The 17,976-nt window shown below is 42.1% G+C and overlaps 1 protein-coding gene across 7 annotated transcripts in view; it reads right to left on the bottom strand.

Annotated features, from left to right (window-relative positions):
* CRB2 (crumbs cell polarity complex component 2) overlaps positions 1-17,976 on the bottom strand; it is a 65,409-nt gene that overhangs the window by 32,895 nt on the left and 14,538 nt on the right. For 3 of the 7 annotated variants that reach the window (XR_007380645.1, XM_048966061.1, XM_048966060.1), the window contains exon 1: positions 4,735-4,977. The exons of 3 other annotated variants lie outside the window; for them this stretch is intronic. Coding sequence is in view for 2 of the 4 variants with exons in the window: in XM_048966061.1 (XP_048822018.1) it covers positions 4,735-4,807 (73 nt within the window). In the remaining 2 variants the exon portion in view is untranslated. Of the gene's footprint in view, positions 1-4,734; positions 4,978-14,508; positions 14,609-17,976 lie in introns of those variants that run through there. One more of the 7 variants, XM_048966065.1, reaches the window with a different exon arrangement.

Raw genomic sequence — 17,976 nt, 5'->3', positions numbered from 1 at the left:
CAGGAGCTCACCATCTCTCCCCTGAGAGTCGGGAGGAGCCTCTCGCTTCATGTGCCAGGACAAGGTGCTCTGCAATGCCAGAGAGCTGTGAGAGCTCACAGACCGCGTGGGAGGAAGAGGCCATCAAGGCTGCTGCCTTTTAGTTAAAAAACCACCACAACTGCAGCTTTGTTTATTCTGTTGTCTTATACCCCAGTGGTAATTGTCCCACAGCATGAGTTGCACTGAAGTTCTTCCACAGATTTCCCTCTTCATTCCAAACAAGAGTTGCTAAGACAGTACACAGAATGTGTTCACAGCTCACGATGCACTGCTTCAGCATTACTCACTGCCTTGTATCATTTGGTTTTGCTTTTCACAGGTTAGTTTCCTGAGGACCTCAGAAACCAACGACAGATGGTGGATGCTTTGGGGCTGGGGATACACCTGGGCTCACGGAAGATGCTCAGCCCCACACCTTCATGAAAAAAGTCTCTCTCTCTTTCTCTCTCTCACTTTAATTTCCGCAGTTCAAGCTGTTGCTTCACAAGGCACCCCTTAGTTGTCACCTACCAAGTACTCACTGATAACTACCTTAAAGGTGCCCTAGAGGTCACTTAAAATTCCAAGAGGGAAGTAACATGCTTGGGTTGAGATTAGCCCAGAGATTACCTTGCATTTCCCCACGTCCGAAACCAAGTACAGCTGAAGAATGCACACTCTGCTCCTTAAGGTCCTATTTATGTGAAGGAGTCCCAGAAGGAGGAGAAAAGAGATTACATGCTTCGTCTCCTCAATTAGCACTTCTGTTTTCTATTAAGCAAGTTGTACCAGACAGGATTTAGACACATTCTCCTCTATTATTTTAATGATATACTTTGGGAACAGACTGCTTAATGCCTACAAGTTGTAATTTATGTTTCTGAAATTATTATTCATCCATTATGCATTAAGTATGTTTTGTGCAAGGATTTGCCCTGTTAAGTTCTTTGACTCTCAAGATATTTTACATCTTAACCTTGATGATTATTATCTCTGATGAAAATTTATGGCAGACTAAAGAAGAAAGGGGCTTCCTTCAGGTGCATTTCACCAGCCCTGCTTGCTGTAACAACTTGAAAAAGGACAAGTTACAACCAAGCAGTGAATAAAACAGGCTTCCCAACAGCAGCCCCTAAGTGCACCGCAGTAACTGGGCTAGATCCACAGAGGGGGATCCTCAGAGTCTGAAAAAAAAAACCAAAACCCCAATGCTCACCCCAGCACATTTCCTGCTTGGGAAAGATACCAAGGGCAGGAAGGGAACTCGAGCATCAGAGAATTTAGAAATCAGAGAATAAAAAAGGAATGGAAAGAGTTATGTTTCCATGACAACAGGAATGCATGTGCTTATATTAGCAAATCCCTGCTGACCTCTGCTGATCTTTCCCTGTCCTGGTCAGTGTTAGGATTAGTGCAGGGTGCACACTGAGACCCGTTCCCAGATTCTCCTCAACAGAAACAAGGCCTGGGCAGGCCTGAAAAGGGGCTTTTGCGTTGTGTTCCCTTTCTTCCCCAACCCTTGCTAATTTCAGAAAGATGGCACATCTGCTATGGAAAGTAGTAACCGAATGAAACCAAATCCTTCCTCATGAAGTAGCTTCAGTTCATCTATACAGGGAACATATGAGGGCTATGAGCAGACACTTCATGCATCTTTACAAGTCCCATGTCACTCTCAACACAGGACAGTGTTGCCAGTCTCGATACAAACTATATTTTAGGGTGCTCCTACGTTGCCAGCCTACTTCATGCATTTTCTTCTGAGTTACCGGAGACCAGCAGTTCCACAAAACATTTACATGCCAAGTGTTTGGTATGGCAAAGCTTTTTCATGCCAGATATGCACACAAACTATGAACACAAAATATTCACAAAGAGTATTTATAGACATCGATCACTAGATCTTCATGAAGACAAGCATAAGAAGATATGACTCAGTTTCCCACTGTGAAATATGCATAGTAGTTCCTCCATCAAAGAAGCAGAATGCTGATTCCTGGCTCTCTCCCACCCAGCTTACCCAGTGAATTGCTGAAAGGTGCCAACGGTGAGCAGCAACAGTGCCAATATTATGGCCAGAGGCATTAACAGCATTAAGCAGAAGTACCACTTCAGGGAATTAAACTTACTCTTAACTCAGAACAAATAGCCAGCTAGATCTTTTTCATTATCTGTTCAATGCTTTAACACACATCTGAAGATGTACCTTCTATTATCTTGCTTCTAATACCTGGAGAAAGACACTACTTATAAATAAATGTTTTATGATACCATTGAATATATTGCCACAGTAACCCTTTGATCGTCTGTTCTTAACACACTCCTTTATTTCCCCTTGATAAACACTCCTCCAAGCTAACTAACCTTCATGGCTTACACAGTCTCTGATCTCTCAGCCATTTCCACAGATCAAATACAGAGAAGGGGTTTCCTGTGTACTCAGTTAACCAAAATGAGTCATAAGCTTTAATTTCCAATTCCTATTTCAATATGCTGACAATCAACAAAGTTGAAAAGATCATATTTCTTTGTTCCCAGGTTTAGAAGAAAGTGCGATTTAAACTGTCTGTATGTCTGAGCTAATCTCAAGAGCCTGCAGTAGAGCAGACAGTGAGCCGCCCAAGAAAAGGTTTGTCTGCACGTGCTCTCCCAATAGGCATCCAAAGCATGTTCCAGGCCAAAGGTATTTGAGTTACTGTGCTTGCTGGGGAAACAGGAATGAGCAGATGCTTGGTTCTGCTCTCTAGAATCTACTATGTTCTTTAGAACACGACAAATTAAGCTGAGAGCCATTCTGTTCATTACACAGAAAATTGCAGTGAAACTGGAAAGACATGCAGAGTCTGCTCCACTCCCTCTGGAGTTTATTTTAAACAACTGCAGATTGTGTGGGTCTGGAAGCAGAGCGCTCTTATGGTTACAGTTTGCAATTGACCATCCGGACAACCAGGATTTTCTGAACACGCTCTCAATAAATAACTTAAGCATCTTGGTGCTTCAACGACACTTGTATTTAGCCAATTCAAATAACAGAAATAGTCATATGCCTCACAAGGACAAGAAAAAGCACCCCTTCCTCAAGGCCTTAAAAGTGCTACAGGTGCTACGTAAATACCACCATTCAGTACAGCCACAATCTGGCAGAATTCCTCTGCAAAATAGGAGAAGGCGTAAAGACTGGAAAAGCGGCTTCCCTTCAGCTTCCCTGGCTGTTCTGAGAGGCGTCACCCAAAAGGACGTTCTCAGTAAATTACTGTTCCAGAAAAGAGTTTCACCCAAAAGCTGTGAGTGCAGTGATCTAACAGCACAAATCCCCAAAACACCCAGCTCCCAGCAGCCCCATGCTGAGCTATACAGTAGGTGCAATGGGCCTTCCTTCTTGCACAATACAAAACCACCGTAATTGCTTCACACTTCAAACCAGTAGCTATGGTTACTAGATACAAAAGACAATCCTGCTGCTTCCCCATGGCCAGAGGAATTCCAGGCACTTGGAGCTCACACAAAGAAGCTGGTACAAGGGAAACAAAAAAGAATCCAGACTAAAAACGAAAACCAAAACCAGCCTGACTTTCATAGCCACAGTCAGACGTGACCAGAGCAAAGTAAATTTAGGGAGGCTTCAGGAGAAAATAAAGACTGTGGGGGATAAAGAGAAAGCTGAAAACCTTATCCATCACTCAGAAAGAACATAAACATCATCCAGTACCACGACAAAAACCCAAACTCAGTATTTGGCAGGTATTAGCAGCAAGAAGGCACTCCGACCATATTTTTACCTTTCCTTTTTCACATCACTGATTACTGCTGTTCTAGCGGAGTGGCAAACAAACAGGACTTTTACAGACAGGTATCGGCCACACAGTGCTGACAAGATCAGGAGGAGGCCAGTTCAATCCCAATCATATTTCCAGTAAAAGGTTAGACACGTTCCTGACATGACCTTATAATCCCTAGATGACTCAAACAGATGTCTAGGCCCAGCAGACCTCCAGACACCTATTCCAGAAGAAACAAATCTCTTTCTTAGAGAGCCTAACAAGTTGTATACAAGGCTGACTTTTGCAGCACAAAAACACATTCACATGCAGAACCTCAATATGCTAAAGTATATCCTATGGGCTATAAAATAAGTTTTCAATGTGGAATTAACAATTAAAAACAATCAGTGTAACACAGCCTGTTACATCATCACTTCTTGTGCTTTCTTCAAAATATCTAAGGGAATACTCATGCACTGTTTTCTTCCTCCACATTTTGTATCACAGATACCTGGCACTTGAGCATGTTGGTATACTCCCCTAGATACAATCCTCTTTTGCCTTGACATATCTTTAAAAGATACAGAACTGGAATAAAGCTCTGCGCTTCTTCTGTGCAGGCACAATGGTGAAATCCATAACTTTTCCAAGTAGAAAATATCAGCTGAGAACTTAATAACATGAAAGTGCACGTACTTTCAGCTCTAGGGAATAAATTCATCCACATGTGCACAGGGAGAACGACAAAAGGAGACCAGAAATAAGTAGAGAGAAAAACTTATCTACAACGGAATGCCTTTTATCTTCCTGATAAGAAATTTTCAGGCTCCATCTAATCATGAGGGTGACATTTTGTCAAGTTACCTTTACAACACAAGGGCAGATCATAGACTTGATCCAAGTTACTGCATATTAGCCGGGTAAGAATTAGGCACAGAAGACAAAAACTTACCCCAAAATAAGAGGAAAAGTGGCAGCAGGAGAGCAGCATTGTATACCCTGGATGTAGTTTTCTTTAATTCCATGACAAGCCTAAGAGTGGCTGTTCTAAAAACCTCAAGGGAGAAACCGTAGTTGCAAGCTACTGATTACCAGCTCTCCCTGCATCACGGATTTCAGAAAGTTTTCTCTACCCCAGGCACCCACTCCATACCCTTCCGAACTGGGGACTAGCACTAACACCGTGGACAGAGTCCCTGTTCACTTTGAAATGCTTTACTCATGTTCCTGGAACACAGAGAAAATGCTGCCTGGATCACATGGATTGAACTGCACAGGGCAGCACAAGCTGGATTTACAGGCACGGCAGCTGAAGCTCATCCATGCCCCCAGTCAGAAAAAAGTCCCAGGCTGTCAGAGGTAGGCAGGAAATTGGATAACTGGGAGAGTTGCAGTGTAAGGCAAAAAGAAAAGGGTTCCTTGGTGCTTTTTCTGCTTTTTGAATTCCCACCACAGGAAAATGAACCTTTGATCTCCATCGCTGCTGCTGGAGCTCAGAACTGTCCTGGGGACTGAGGGAGGGCTGAGGACCATTTCTAGGATGCAGGTTTCTATACAGTCACTACTTAAATTCCAGGTAAAGATCTTTAATGGTTTTTCAAGAAAAGATGGCTTGTTCAAGGAGAAGTGAAAAGACACAATAATCCCACTATTCATTCCAAAGAGAGGCATCAGCCTTCACTGCTCTCATGAGATGTGTGAACCCACAGGATACACAAACTCACAAAAGGTAAATGAACCCTCTTTTCCTAATTAAGGACAAGTACAGAGATCAACAGAAGCACCTGAGTAACACGAGAAGCAAATCACACCTGCACACCTACATGTGCTTAAGTTTTAGAAGTGGAAAAAATTGCCAGTGCCCATTGCCTTATGGGACTCACTGGAAACAGACAGAGCTCACACTCAATTGTGACCTACTAAGTACCTCTAAACCCACACCACAATTGGATTAAATTAACCCTAATGAGAATTACGTATATTGCCTCACCCCTCCACTGACAACTAAAAATAGAAGGCAGGTAAGATGCCATACAAATTCCTAGTTCAAAAAAAGAGGGCAAGAATTGATGCAGACAGGCCCATACTGCTTCCCTATTCCAGTGCTTCACTGGTTTCCTTCACTCCCACACTCTTAACAATACCTGTGCCAGACTTCAAAAGCAAGTGCAAGAACTGTTGAAAACATAGTTCCACATTTTAGACAAGTTACATACTAAAATATGGGCTCTATCTCACAGGGATTTCTCACAGGCATTCTGCTATTTTAAATAGAGAATACCAGAAATGGGCTCCAGCCACAAGATATGAAGAGGCAAAGAATTCAACAACACCCAAATAAGCTCAAATTCACACATATCTCCCCAATTTTAATTTGAAAACAGAGGGTAATGTGCAACAGAATAAAGACACTTCCAAGCTGGTGCCAGTGCTCCATATATTCCAATGCTAAAACTGAAAGTAAAAGTAGCTAAAAATCAGGAGGAGTCTCTCTTAGGGTCTTATGTGACATTTAGTGCTAGTGGTGGCAATGGTGATGAGGAGACGGTTGGACTAGATGATCTTGTAGGTCGTTTCCAACCTTGTGATTCTATGATTTAGGGGGCACAAAGGTGAATGTGAAACTACAACAGTGGTTCAAACCTAGGTGTGAGGTTTCCCAGTGCTTTTGCTGTTACTCATGTGTTTGCTCACTGTGGAATCTTTTCTAGCAAGAAAAAAAAAAAAATACAAAGGCAATCACCTCCTAAGAACCTGATGAAAGCAGCTACAATCCTGCAATGAGCAATTCGTATCATCTCCACATCCTTACAGAACAGACAGAGGATGATGGGCCAGTGCAGCAAAATGGATTATTACTACGTTGCTTCTCCCTTCAGTGCAGGAGGCAGAACAGTAACTGCAGGAGCATTTTCACTACCAAAACACAGACACAAATGGTTTGGGTCACTAACCTGATTTGGAATGCTCCAAAGATGATATATCACGTGTTATCAACCTTATCTGGACCACTCTGTTCCCATCTCCATCTCTGGTGCCTTCAGTCTGTTTTCACAAGATCAGCCTCACTGAGTTGTTTTTTTTTTGCCAGCTACCTCAGCCATCTGGAACTCATTTCTTTCTTTTCAGATTCTCATTTTGCTGTCAAGAACTTAACCAACCACTGACACGTGCAGAACCTTTCTGCTCAGAACTTTTTTTGCCTCACCTGTATAAATTACACTGCTTACCTTTTTTCAGATCAAAGCACATACACATGGATCCACTGCACACTGGAAGAAACCACTCCTCTTCCTCCAACCCCAGAGACCTGTTACATGCTACCAAGACTCAGAAAAGAGCAAACAGTTTAGCTGAGGCTGAACAACTAAGAAGGCCAAGAGGAGCATAATTGGTGTGAAGGAACAATCTAATATTTTTGATGCTACCATTTCATGCATTTGTCACAACAGGGCTTAGACTTGAGCTACCTGAGAAATCACAGCAGAACGTGGTTCTCAGCCAAAGCCTTCCACAGACAGAGGTGCGACAATCTCACGCCTGTACTGCTGCCAGATATTGTGAATTCTGCAGTGCAGAGTTTGTTAGGGAGGAAGATTCTCCTGAACAGGTTTAATTTATTCCCTACAGCCACTGTTATCACCTCCACGATACCTGCTGAGACTTAAGGTTCATTCAGTGTCACTCTTTGCTCAAACTACTGAAGTCTGCATGGGTCAAGACATTTTCCTTCATTATAGTAAATAGAATACCTTACTTCGGTGCCTGCCGCCAAGAATATTATAATTTAATTTTTCAACATTCACAACTGCAACTGTATGGGATTTTATCAGCACAAATGGCAGACCTCTTCTGTCCTGGGCCCTTGGGCTTACAAAAACCAATGCGGGCATTAACCAGCTTAGTCCAATTAAAGGACCTTAATGCAACTCTGCTAAGGCCCTGATTTGTTAGGCTTGACTACATTTGCAAAGAAAGAGCACAATTGGGTGGATTTGTTATCTAAAGAATAAGCTCCAAGTCCTTAGTCATCCTTGCTAAAGCCTTCCCCAAACCGGCCATGGATTGTACTACCTCTGCACTGCTGCAGTCCAACGTCACTATAATCTGTTCTTTAACATAGTATTAAAATTAGAGCCAAAGGACACAGCTGCTTTCGTCTGTGTAACACTCATTACAGGAGACTTAAGGACAGCAAAACAGCAAGGCTTCTATTCTCAGCTGGTAGGCAGGAAACTCTGCAAGCCGGAAATGCATGCCATGAAAATGGGGCAGCAGCAGGCAAGCTGGATTAGCAGAAAAGGGAGGGTGCAGGTTCGGAGTACCCAGCAGAACCTGTTTTCTACATTCTTTACTCTTCTGTAAACTTTCTGGAAAGAATCCTATTCATTTTTCTACAAGCACCAGAATGGACTGCACAGCGAAGTATGTAAACAAAACAGTCAGTGCTTTCCATTCTAACAACTACATATGCTTGCACTACTGCACAGCTTTTCCTCACACAGGGGTTAAATAATATGCTAACAGTACAAATCACAGACAGAAGCTGGTAAGAATGCAGTTGTTCATACCTCCTGCCCTGCGCACATACTGTACTGAGAGGGCCTCACCTGTCCCTCCCTACATTTCTGGAACCTCACCACCAAACACAAATATTCCACTTTTCTGAACAATACAACACAAAAGAATCAAAATTTCACTTTTTTTTTCTTTTTCCCCATCTTTGTTTTCCCCTGAGCATTATTAGGAACAACTCCACGTGACTGCAAACTTGGAACTAGGCAAGTTAAGCTATCTAAGAAAGAAGTTTCCAGTTCCACTCAAAACAATTGTGAGGAAAATAATTTAATAAGCCACTTCAGTACACTCTTCTGCTCTCAATCAGAGCTGGAAAGTGCAGGATATATTCAAAAAGACCTCAGGTTTTGGAATTCCAACCCTACAGAGAGGCCAATTTCACAAACTGAAAGGTTCAAATACAGCTGGGTGATGTAATGCTCCGGGGTCCAATCTCCCAAAATTTCCTCTCGTAAAAAACAGTTACTCTTACAATTCACATCACCAATTTTCCACTTGACCACTAGATGTCCCTTCTGCCCTGCACAAATTCACACAAAGACTACTGGATGAGAACAGGAAATAAAAAAAAAAATAAATGTATCATACATCACCTGCACTGCCAAACAAACACGACTAGAAATATCCTGAAATGCAGAACTGTGCCAAGCAGCACCCTGAGCACTGTAAGGCCCACTGCACCATGCACACACCAGACAAGCCAAGAAAAAGCTTTGTATGCAAGTCAAAACTTGGAAGTTGCAGCTAATGCTTGGCAAGAATCACACATTTCCAGTCTCAAGACATCCTAGTTACACTTTTTAGGCATAATAAACCTCATAAATTACAGAGTATCTAGTATATGACACCAGTCAGTCTTGGACAACGGCAAAGAAACTGCTGCCATAAGAAGACATAGCAGAAGGGCTGCTGCTTCTCGCTGTGTAACAAGCAATTAGAAAAACATGAGGGATGGTCAGGATTCTGACCCAGCCTCACTGTCCTGGAACACAAGCATTATTTCATAGAAAACCACAGAGTAAAGGAAGAAGAGCAGTCCAGGAACACACAGGCAGAACAAACATTTCTGTACGGGAGCTGCACAGGAACGCTCTGCGCCGACAAGGCCTGAAGGCAGCGATCCCGTCCGGCGGAGGTTGGCGGTGCCTCCCGCACTGCCCGGCCATCGGCGCCACCGCGCGGCACGCGGCTCGCCCTGCAGGGAGATGCAGCGCTGCACCAAGCAGCTCGTGCCTGCAGTACAGCTGCGAACAAGGGAAAAGTCTCCAAAATCCTGCTTTTACTGAGAAACTGGGACAACACCGAATCCTCTTAAGAGAAATGGCATCTTAAACAAATTTCTTCTAACCAGTTTTACCAGCAAGTTCTGAGAAGACACCCTTCTGCCTGTAGGTCTGCAGTTAGGATTTGAGAGGACAAAACTGAATCAGGCTTCCTGAAGTTGGAAATCACCTGCTCTGCACTGCAATATTGGCCACACGTGCAGATCACTAAAACATGTCTCATTTCAGAATAGAGCTAGAACTGTAACAAGAATATCCAGTACATGCAGAGAACCTTATTCTTCTTCTCCAGCCTATGAGCCCATTCACAACAAACACAGTAAAGATGGAGCCAAGCTTCTGCCAAGTTATCTCTAAGAGAAGTTGCAGAAGTCAGGCTCTAACCATGCATGCAGCCTTTGATCTCCGTGAAGCTCTGCTAGAGTTCTGCAGGTCAACTTGGAGTGCCTTTGATCCTCTTTCGCCGCTCACAGCTGGCTGCTCAGTGGAAGGCAGCCCCTTGCAGGAGCCTCTCTGGGCAGACGGCGCTCACAGGAAGCAGCTCAATGACTGTCAGAGGTCCTGGGCAAAAGATTCAGCAAGTAAAATGCTGCGGAAGGAAGCAGCACAAGTCCAAGATGTTGCCTGAATCCAAGAGGGTTTTGAAGTTGTGTCGTGTATTTATTACGAGGTCTTTTTAATGCTGCTTTTGTCAAAATCTCTAGTGCTTGCAAATGTCCCTTTTTACTGATGCGTGCTACTTACATAGAGGCTTTCTGGTCACTCGGGGGGCAGTGCTGGGCAGTTTTCTGACCTACCAGCCAAAAACCAGCATTGAGAGGCAACCCTCTACATTACATTATGTTTGGTGAGACTGTCTGCGTTGCTGGCAACCTCAGAGCCACGCCAGTCCCCATAGGGCACTTAACAGGCTTCAGGGAAAAAGCTAAACGCTCAGTCAGAACCAGCTGCCATCAGCAAAGCAAGGAGTATGTAGGTGATCCTTGCAGCGGAGCCCAGGGGAAAGGAGCCTCCTAATAACACAAAAGTTAGCACTCTGAAGGTCAACACAAGGGGAAAAAAGGGAATTTTGGAAATGCCCCCAGCTGGACCTGAATAACAAACACACATAGCTGCACTATGTGAGCACACAGTGTGTTCTGAAACAGTCCAGTCTCAGAGCCCCGTCACATGCTGTATACAATGTGGATAGCATGGAAAGACCTCTGAAAACTGCATAAACCAGCAAACACTGCCTCATTTGCCTTCCAGGCGTAAACTCTGATCTCTCAGAGCCATCATGCACACAGCAGGCTCTGTAATGAAGCCTCCACAAAACACTGGGCATGTTCACCACAGCAGGCAGTGAGACATAGAATGGACGCAGACCACAAATCAGCCAAATATTGAAGAATTTTCTCCAGGATGACAAAGATATGGGGTTTGCTTTTGCGCATCTGCACCTTAATTCTGTTATTCTTGCACACTTAATTAGGTGTAACCCCTCTGTTCTTTTGAAAATAGCCTCGTTTGCTTCTAAATGCATACCTGGACAAGGGTAGGCTGAAGCTTTTAGGACATCAGCACTTCTTTCTCTGCCCTGAGGGAAGCTCTAGTTTATATTATTTCTCGTAGGGAAGATGGCTTGTGCACATTTTCTACATCATTTCTTTCAATAGTAGGCAAAGCAAGTTCCTGCTGCTTTTGCTAAAAGGTAATATTGATCTGCAAGAGAAGCATCTGAATCTTTAGCTCTGCTAACTGGTGAGCTGAATGCGCACACAAATTCATCAGTGTCTGAAACAACAACTCTGTGATGGATTCTGCAAAAAAAAAAAAAAAACCAAACTGGAAGCAGCAGCAGAACACATCTGAAACAGAAGAGTCCATATATACACAAGCACTCAGAAACTTACAGTATTAAGGGATGTCAGCAGATGAAAGCAAACATATGGGGAACTGCTTTCAACTTTTCCAACCTATTTCTGAACAAAGCCACAGGAACAGAAAACTGGTAAATCCCTGTGAGAACACAGTGGTGGCTTCACCAAGAGCGTAATTGTTTCAGTAAGAGCAAGAATATGCACCAAGGCAACTCTCTTGGCCAGAAGCGTGTAATATTCTGCATACAAAATATTCAAGGGGATGGATCCAGAAACTTCCCAAGAACTATTGCAAAGAACCTGGAAAGAATTCTAACATTTTAAATCAGATGTGCGATGCCAGTCCAGCCTTGCCATTCACCAACGATATATATCTCTGGAAAGAAACATGATAATTGACAGTTTATTGGAATACTATCCATTTCATCCCTGAGAAACTCCATTGCAACGAAGTCACCCCTATATTTATCACAGCAAGAAGCAGCATCTCATATATTTAAAGAGGATTCCATGCCAAGGCCAATTTGCCAGAAAAATTTATTGTGCTTGAATGCCTTATGAGATGGACGTCACAAATCTGACAGCTTAAATTCTCATTTGCTTTGGGAGTGGGTGAATATACCAGCCTGGCTATACTGTTTGAGTATATGGTTGGGATGAATCTCTGCTTCCAATTCAGCATTAGCTCCTCCTCTTTCTATTAAAGGACTTGACTTCAGAAAAATTTCCTTTCAGTATCTGTAACCAGAAAGCAAGCCAAAGTATAGATGGACGAGCTTCCTGTAACAGTAGAACAGTGGCAGAAAATTAATTTCACTGCATGGTATTTGGATCATTCTCTGGATCTTTTGCTTTGCTAGCTTGTACATTCAGTGAGTCACAGATGTTTGGTAAGAGCCTGTCAATGCCTTTCAGAAAAAGCCTTTGGCTGAAAATGTAAACTCCATTTGATCCTAAATCTTTTTTTAATGCATGACTCTGAACCAGGGGACTTTGCATATTTCTGCTAGTCTCACTTCCAGAAGGTCAGGAGGGCAACGACTTTGGTGAAAATGGAATCTGAGAAGCAAGCAGAAAATCTTTTAGATGTGTGTGTTCTGAGAAAGAGATAAAATCACTGTCACTGGGGTATATGAGACTAAATGAGAATATCTTCAATTCCAGTTCTACCTCTCTGCAAAGCTTGTTAAACCACAGGTTCCTTCTCCTGTATTTTCTTTTATTCAGACCAGAAAACATAACATGAAGATTAAACATTACACAGCGCCCAGGATTTCTGATATTTTACAGATTCATTTGGTTTCAAAAGATACAAAGGCCATCAGCAACACTACCAACTATAAGAGCTGTACAATATTCCCTCCTGTAACCCAAGGCAAACAGAGACTTCCCTGAAACCTGGAATGAAATAATGACTACCTTGAGGTTTTTTTTTTTGTCAGACAGCCTTAACCCCAAGCAGAACTCCAGAGTTCACACTTATGTGAATGATCCAGCACTCTTACTATAGCAACCACCTTTCAATAATATATCAATAAGAAAAAAAATTAAAATCAAAGCTAAAAGGCACAGGTGAAAACTAGGAATGTCAACACATTGTTTTTCTACCCCGGAACGGTTTCCTCTCCTTCATTAAGAGCAGGAAGAGGTTATGTCCTGCAAATATGATTTTAAAATTGTGAATTCATTCTTGGCTATTAAATACTTCACTGCAGCTGTATATTAATCCTATTTTCCTTGTTTACCTCCGCTCAGTCACTAAGCTCTACAGACAATTTCCATTAAAATCATAAAGTTGACACTTTGTATTCCCACCACAAAGTTCCCACTGCAGTTAAAGCTATGGTGAAAGTCACATCTCTTCACACTACTTTAAAAGCACACAACCAGCCATGTCACAAGCCAGTAAAAACCACGACCTGCTGATTCTGCCCAGCAGAGGGCTTTGTCTCCTGTCTTTTTCTAAGTTTTCAGAGTCAGTATGTCAGTTATGAGCACACCCTGTGGGCTGAGAGAATCTCACTGCCAGGCCAGGGCAAGTACCTACCATTCAGGGACCAGAAGAACTTTTTTGGGCAATGACTCAGGAATCACCGCAGCAGCAACAGACAGTGCTTCCCTGCTCACTCATCCACCTCAACTGAAACTGAGACTTTGTGAGTAAAAAGAAGTCAGTAGGAGCAAAGGAGTGAAATGGAATCTGTTGTGTCAGTGACATAACAGTGACCTGCTAGGTGTCAGGTGCCCAAGCCACAGAGCCCAGCCAAGGACAAAGTTCTTTATTAACTGTGGTGGGATGCTGGGATTTTGAGCAGATGTTAATAGGATGAATACATACTAGTTGTACAGTCTCAGAATGATAATGCCTCTGCACACCAAAAACATATTGATCTTCTGAAGCACACAGTTAGAACATCTAATAGCTCTAGTGGGAGCAGGGAAACACTCAGGGGACCTAAAGAAAAAAAAAGGATGCAAAGATGCTATAAGACAGTATAGTTTTATCTGCCAAAACAGCTCTGGGGCACACAGGGAATGTCATGCTACTGCACATACAGACACATACTGAAGAAACACAACGAATGTGAAAGGAAAAAATGAATTTACAGAATTTGTAAGATTCTAACGGCTCTAAAGCATTTCTTCTAGGTATTATGTTAGAACCAGGAAGAACCTAAAGAGGGAAAAATCCACACAGCACAGTCCTGCTGGAGCAAAACTGTGGGGGAGGAGAAAAAAAAACCAACAACAAACAAAACAAGAAAACACACAGAGAATGAGGCAGATGCTGCTTGAAAGCAAAATCATAGGGAAATTCTATTTTAATAACCTTGAGTGTTATTAGTAATGCAAATCAGGCCTTTGTTCTAAAAGGAAATCTAATTTCTAACCTACAGTGTCTTTTTCAAGTGCAACACATTTGAAAGCTGCTTTATAAACTAGGACTATATAACCAGAAAACTTCATTCTCTTTGCTTTGGTAATTAGTTCAGTATTACATACGCTCTCAAAAGTGAAATGCTGTCCTCCATCTTGCACTAGAGAGCCAAATGGTCCAGCACTACATTCCCTCTGCTCCACAGTTCTGACCCAGTTTGTTTTCTTCACCTCACAGAAGGACACAGCTTTTGAAGGAGAGTGAAACTCCACGATGACCAGACTGCACAGCACCTGCTTGTTCACAGGTGTTTCTCATTCCTGTTAGCTACACAGACTAAGCTGCATTAACAGAAAGACCATTGTAAATTGACTCTCAGCAGTGCCACCATAACAGCATAACGTAACTCTAAGAGCTCTGGTCAATAGCATTATATATCCACTGAACCACTGAGGACATTAAGCAAACACTCTGAAGAGATGAGAAAAGATTCCAGTTGTCCTGAGCTTCCCATTCTCTGACCACAAAACCACATTCTCATACCAAATGGGGAATGAAACTCAAGAGACATTTTAATCCCGCACCCCTGCTCTAATTAATAATCTTCCTTATCAATATTTGATGCAATTGTTACTGTGCCTCCTCTCACTATTACACTTTTCATAAAATGCTCTGAAATATGCTGATCTGTGGCAATGTAATAGCAATGTACTCCTTCCAAGGTAATACAGATAAAAATCACGGCATCTCCTTTCCTAACACAGTTCTTTCCAGAATCCCATTTTGTGTTTGGTCTATGAGACTGGCAGTTGTAGATATGCAATCAGGTAACAACTTGTGAAAAGGTACTTGGACTCAGCTCTAAATGAGGCCCTGCTTTCTTCCCTGGCTGGCTAGACTGCCATTTTACGTGGAAAAAAAATCATATCCCAAAAAATGTATGAATGCATAGATGCTGAGCACACAGAGCGCAGCTGTTGTATGTACTGGCATGGGAAGCCATAATTAATATGGTACAAAACGATGACAAGAAAAGCCTACTTATTTTTTGCAAATTAAAGAACTGAGGAAAAGGTGTTTATTACACTGTGCTAAATGTAACAGAAATGCCCATTCATCATCATACAACCTTCATTCATGTCACACAAACCTACTTTGACATGTACATGATGAGATATGCTATCATGGTAGCATTTCCACGGGTTAAGAGTAACCTGCTGCTACCAATCGCTCCCTGATACAGTTCCACAAGAGCACTCCCTCTCTGCACGCATAACTGCAAATGCAGTAACTCCCCAAACAGATGTTATTAACATGATCAAGAATATTAACTCAACAATTAAGAGTGCTTAAACTGGTAATAATTACTTAGGCAAAAGGCAGCTCAAGAACAATTGCATGCAACTACATGAGAAGTAAAGCATTCTCTAGTCCAACTCTCACCATTTACAGTGCAGAAGCCTCTTCAGAAAATAAAACCCGTGTACAAAATTCTCCATTAATGCAGAATCATTAAATTTGGTTCCGGCTGCTGAAGAACAGAGACACAGGGCAAGGCAGCATGAACTCGTGGAAATGGAACAGGCTTTTACTATACATTCTTCAGTCTTTCATTTCCAAATATTCTCTTTTTCATCTGTAAGGGATCTTATTTAGAACAAGGAGAAGAACAACAAACGCGTACGAGAATAACAACCTTCTGATAGAAGAGAAGCACTTGTAGAAGTGCTGTACACATTTTGCTGCTACCCAGTTTGCCATCTTCACAGGACTATTCTCAAAGCAGAGGTAGGTCTGAGGCCGTACTCACACCAAAACGTTTTGGCAGCTGGTGGAACATAAAGTTGAGATACTAAAATGAGAAGATTGAAAGAAAAGTAACAAAGAAATATTGAAGTTTTTACAGAACAAGGGATAGAAGACAACATACCAGAACAAACCTGCTTGTTGCTGAATGTCTTCTACATTTACCATTAGTAACTAAAGATCTCTAGCAAATACAGTTCAGGCCCACGAGATGACACTACTAGGAAGCTCAGTCCTTTCACGTTTCAGAAGACTATGATAAACATTATACTGCCAATGTAAAATTAGAGAGAGAGAGAGAATAAATCCTGAACAAGACTTGCCCAATGCACTAGAAATACAACATAATGTAAGCTTTGTGGGAACTTTTAGTCTCATCTGTTTTATCTTTAAAGAAAGACATGATTGCATTTCATTTTTTCCACAGTAATGATACAAGCACAGTACAGCAAACAGATGGAGGTGTCAGAAGTGAAGTGTGAAAAAGAAAAAAAGTGAGAGTCCCACTGCTGGAGATTATCATGCTGCGAAGTCCTGCTTGTACCGATCTGTCAGAAACATGGCTCAACTCCCACAGGCTGGGATAAGCAACGGGATAAGCAGAAGTCCTTAACCTAGAGACAGATGATCCCCAGGGACGGACCGGCTCACCACACCACTAAGCAAGGCATGCTGCAGAACTGGACGTGCCAATAACTGCATGCAGCAGAGCAGCAGCCTGTAGATTAATGGCCTGGTGTCACAGTCAGCTCTGCTGTGACAGTGGGTACATGAGCATTCATGCAAATTCTGAGTAGCAGAGCTCTTGAGAACCATCAGGTGACAAAAATAACATTTTAGCCTTTTTTTCCCCCCCCGCAGTTATCAAAGTAGTATAGAAAGTACAGAAGATAAATGTCCCACAAGCAGAAGGAATGAAATAATTAGATGTTATCAACACACAATGGAAAAGGCTTAATCATAAGCATGTGAACTATCAAAAGCTATGGATCACCATCATGAAATATACAAGCAAGTTTTAACTGAGAACTACAGACTGAGGGAAGTACTGCTTTATCTACTAAAAATGTTAACAATATGGTAAAATTTAGTCTTTTTGACAGGATGTCCTTTGCTAAACCACTCTAAATGGTCACCTGTTCAGCTAAAGCAGAAGCTCTTTCTGCCACGTGATATAAAAAGGACATTAATTTTTCAATTCTGCTTTTGAAGGATGTTTCAGGTATTGATTTTACCTCATGCTCAACATAATTGATGCTTTCTTCATGGCTACTAATCTTCTTCTGGTGCTCAAAGCAGAGAGAGGCAGCATTTTCCACATTTTCATGAAGTCTCTGAACACTTTTGCTTGTTTTAAAACACAGTGTTCTTTGAACAGATCTTCAAAATGTGAATCTTTTTCTGTTCATCAGTGTCTCTTGGGGCCCTGAGTGGGTTGTGATAGCACAGACAGTAGTTGCTCAAAATAGTCTGTATCCAATCACTTTGCTTGATGGTGATTAAATGCATAAAATGCTATTCACCCAGTGTTTGAAACAAAAAGGCCTAAGGCACCTAAGAAAAGCTATCCCTATAGAGCACTGTTCCCAGACCAATCAGAAGTACTCTAATGGCACCCAGTCACAAGCCACTGCTCTAAAGAGAAGAAAACCAGAATGGAAAAGAATTGCAAGAAAGTTCAAGAGGTAAAACTTTCCTTTTTAAAAAACTTTTTACTTCACATGTAAGACAACCTTAGTTGTAGAGCAGTATGAGAAAACAGATGTCATACAAGCTCTTATTAAAAA

Source organism: Lagopus muta, chromosome 19 (assembly GCF_023343835.1).
Source record: "Lagopus muta isolate bLagMut1 chromosome 19, bLagMut1 primary, whole genome shotgun sequence".
Classification (NCBI taxonomy): Eukaryota; Metazoa; Chordata; class Aves; order Galliformes; family Phasianidae; genus Lagopus; species Lagopus muta.
The sequence above is the reverse complement of the archived record's forward strand: the minus strand, read 5'-3'. Positions and strand labels throughout refer to the sequence as shown.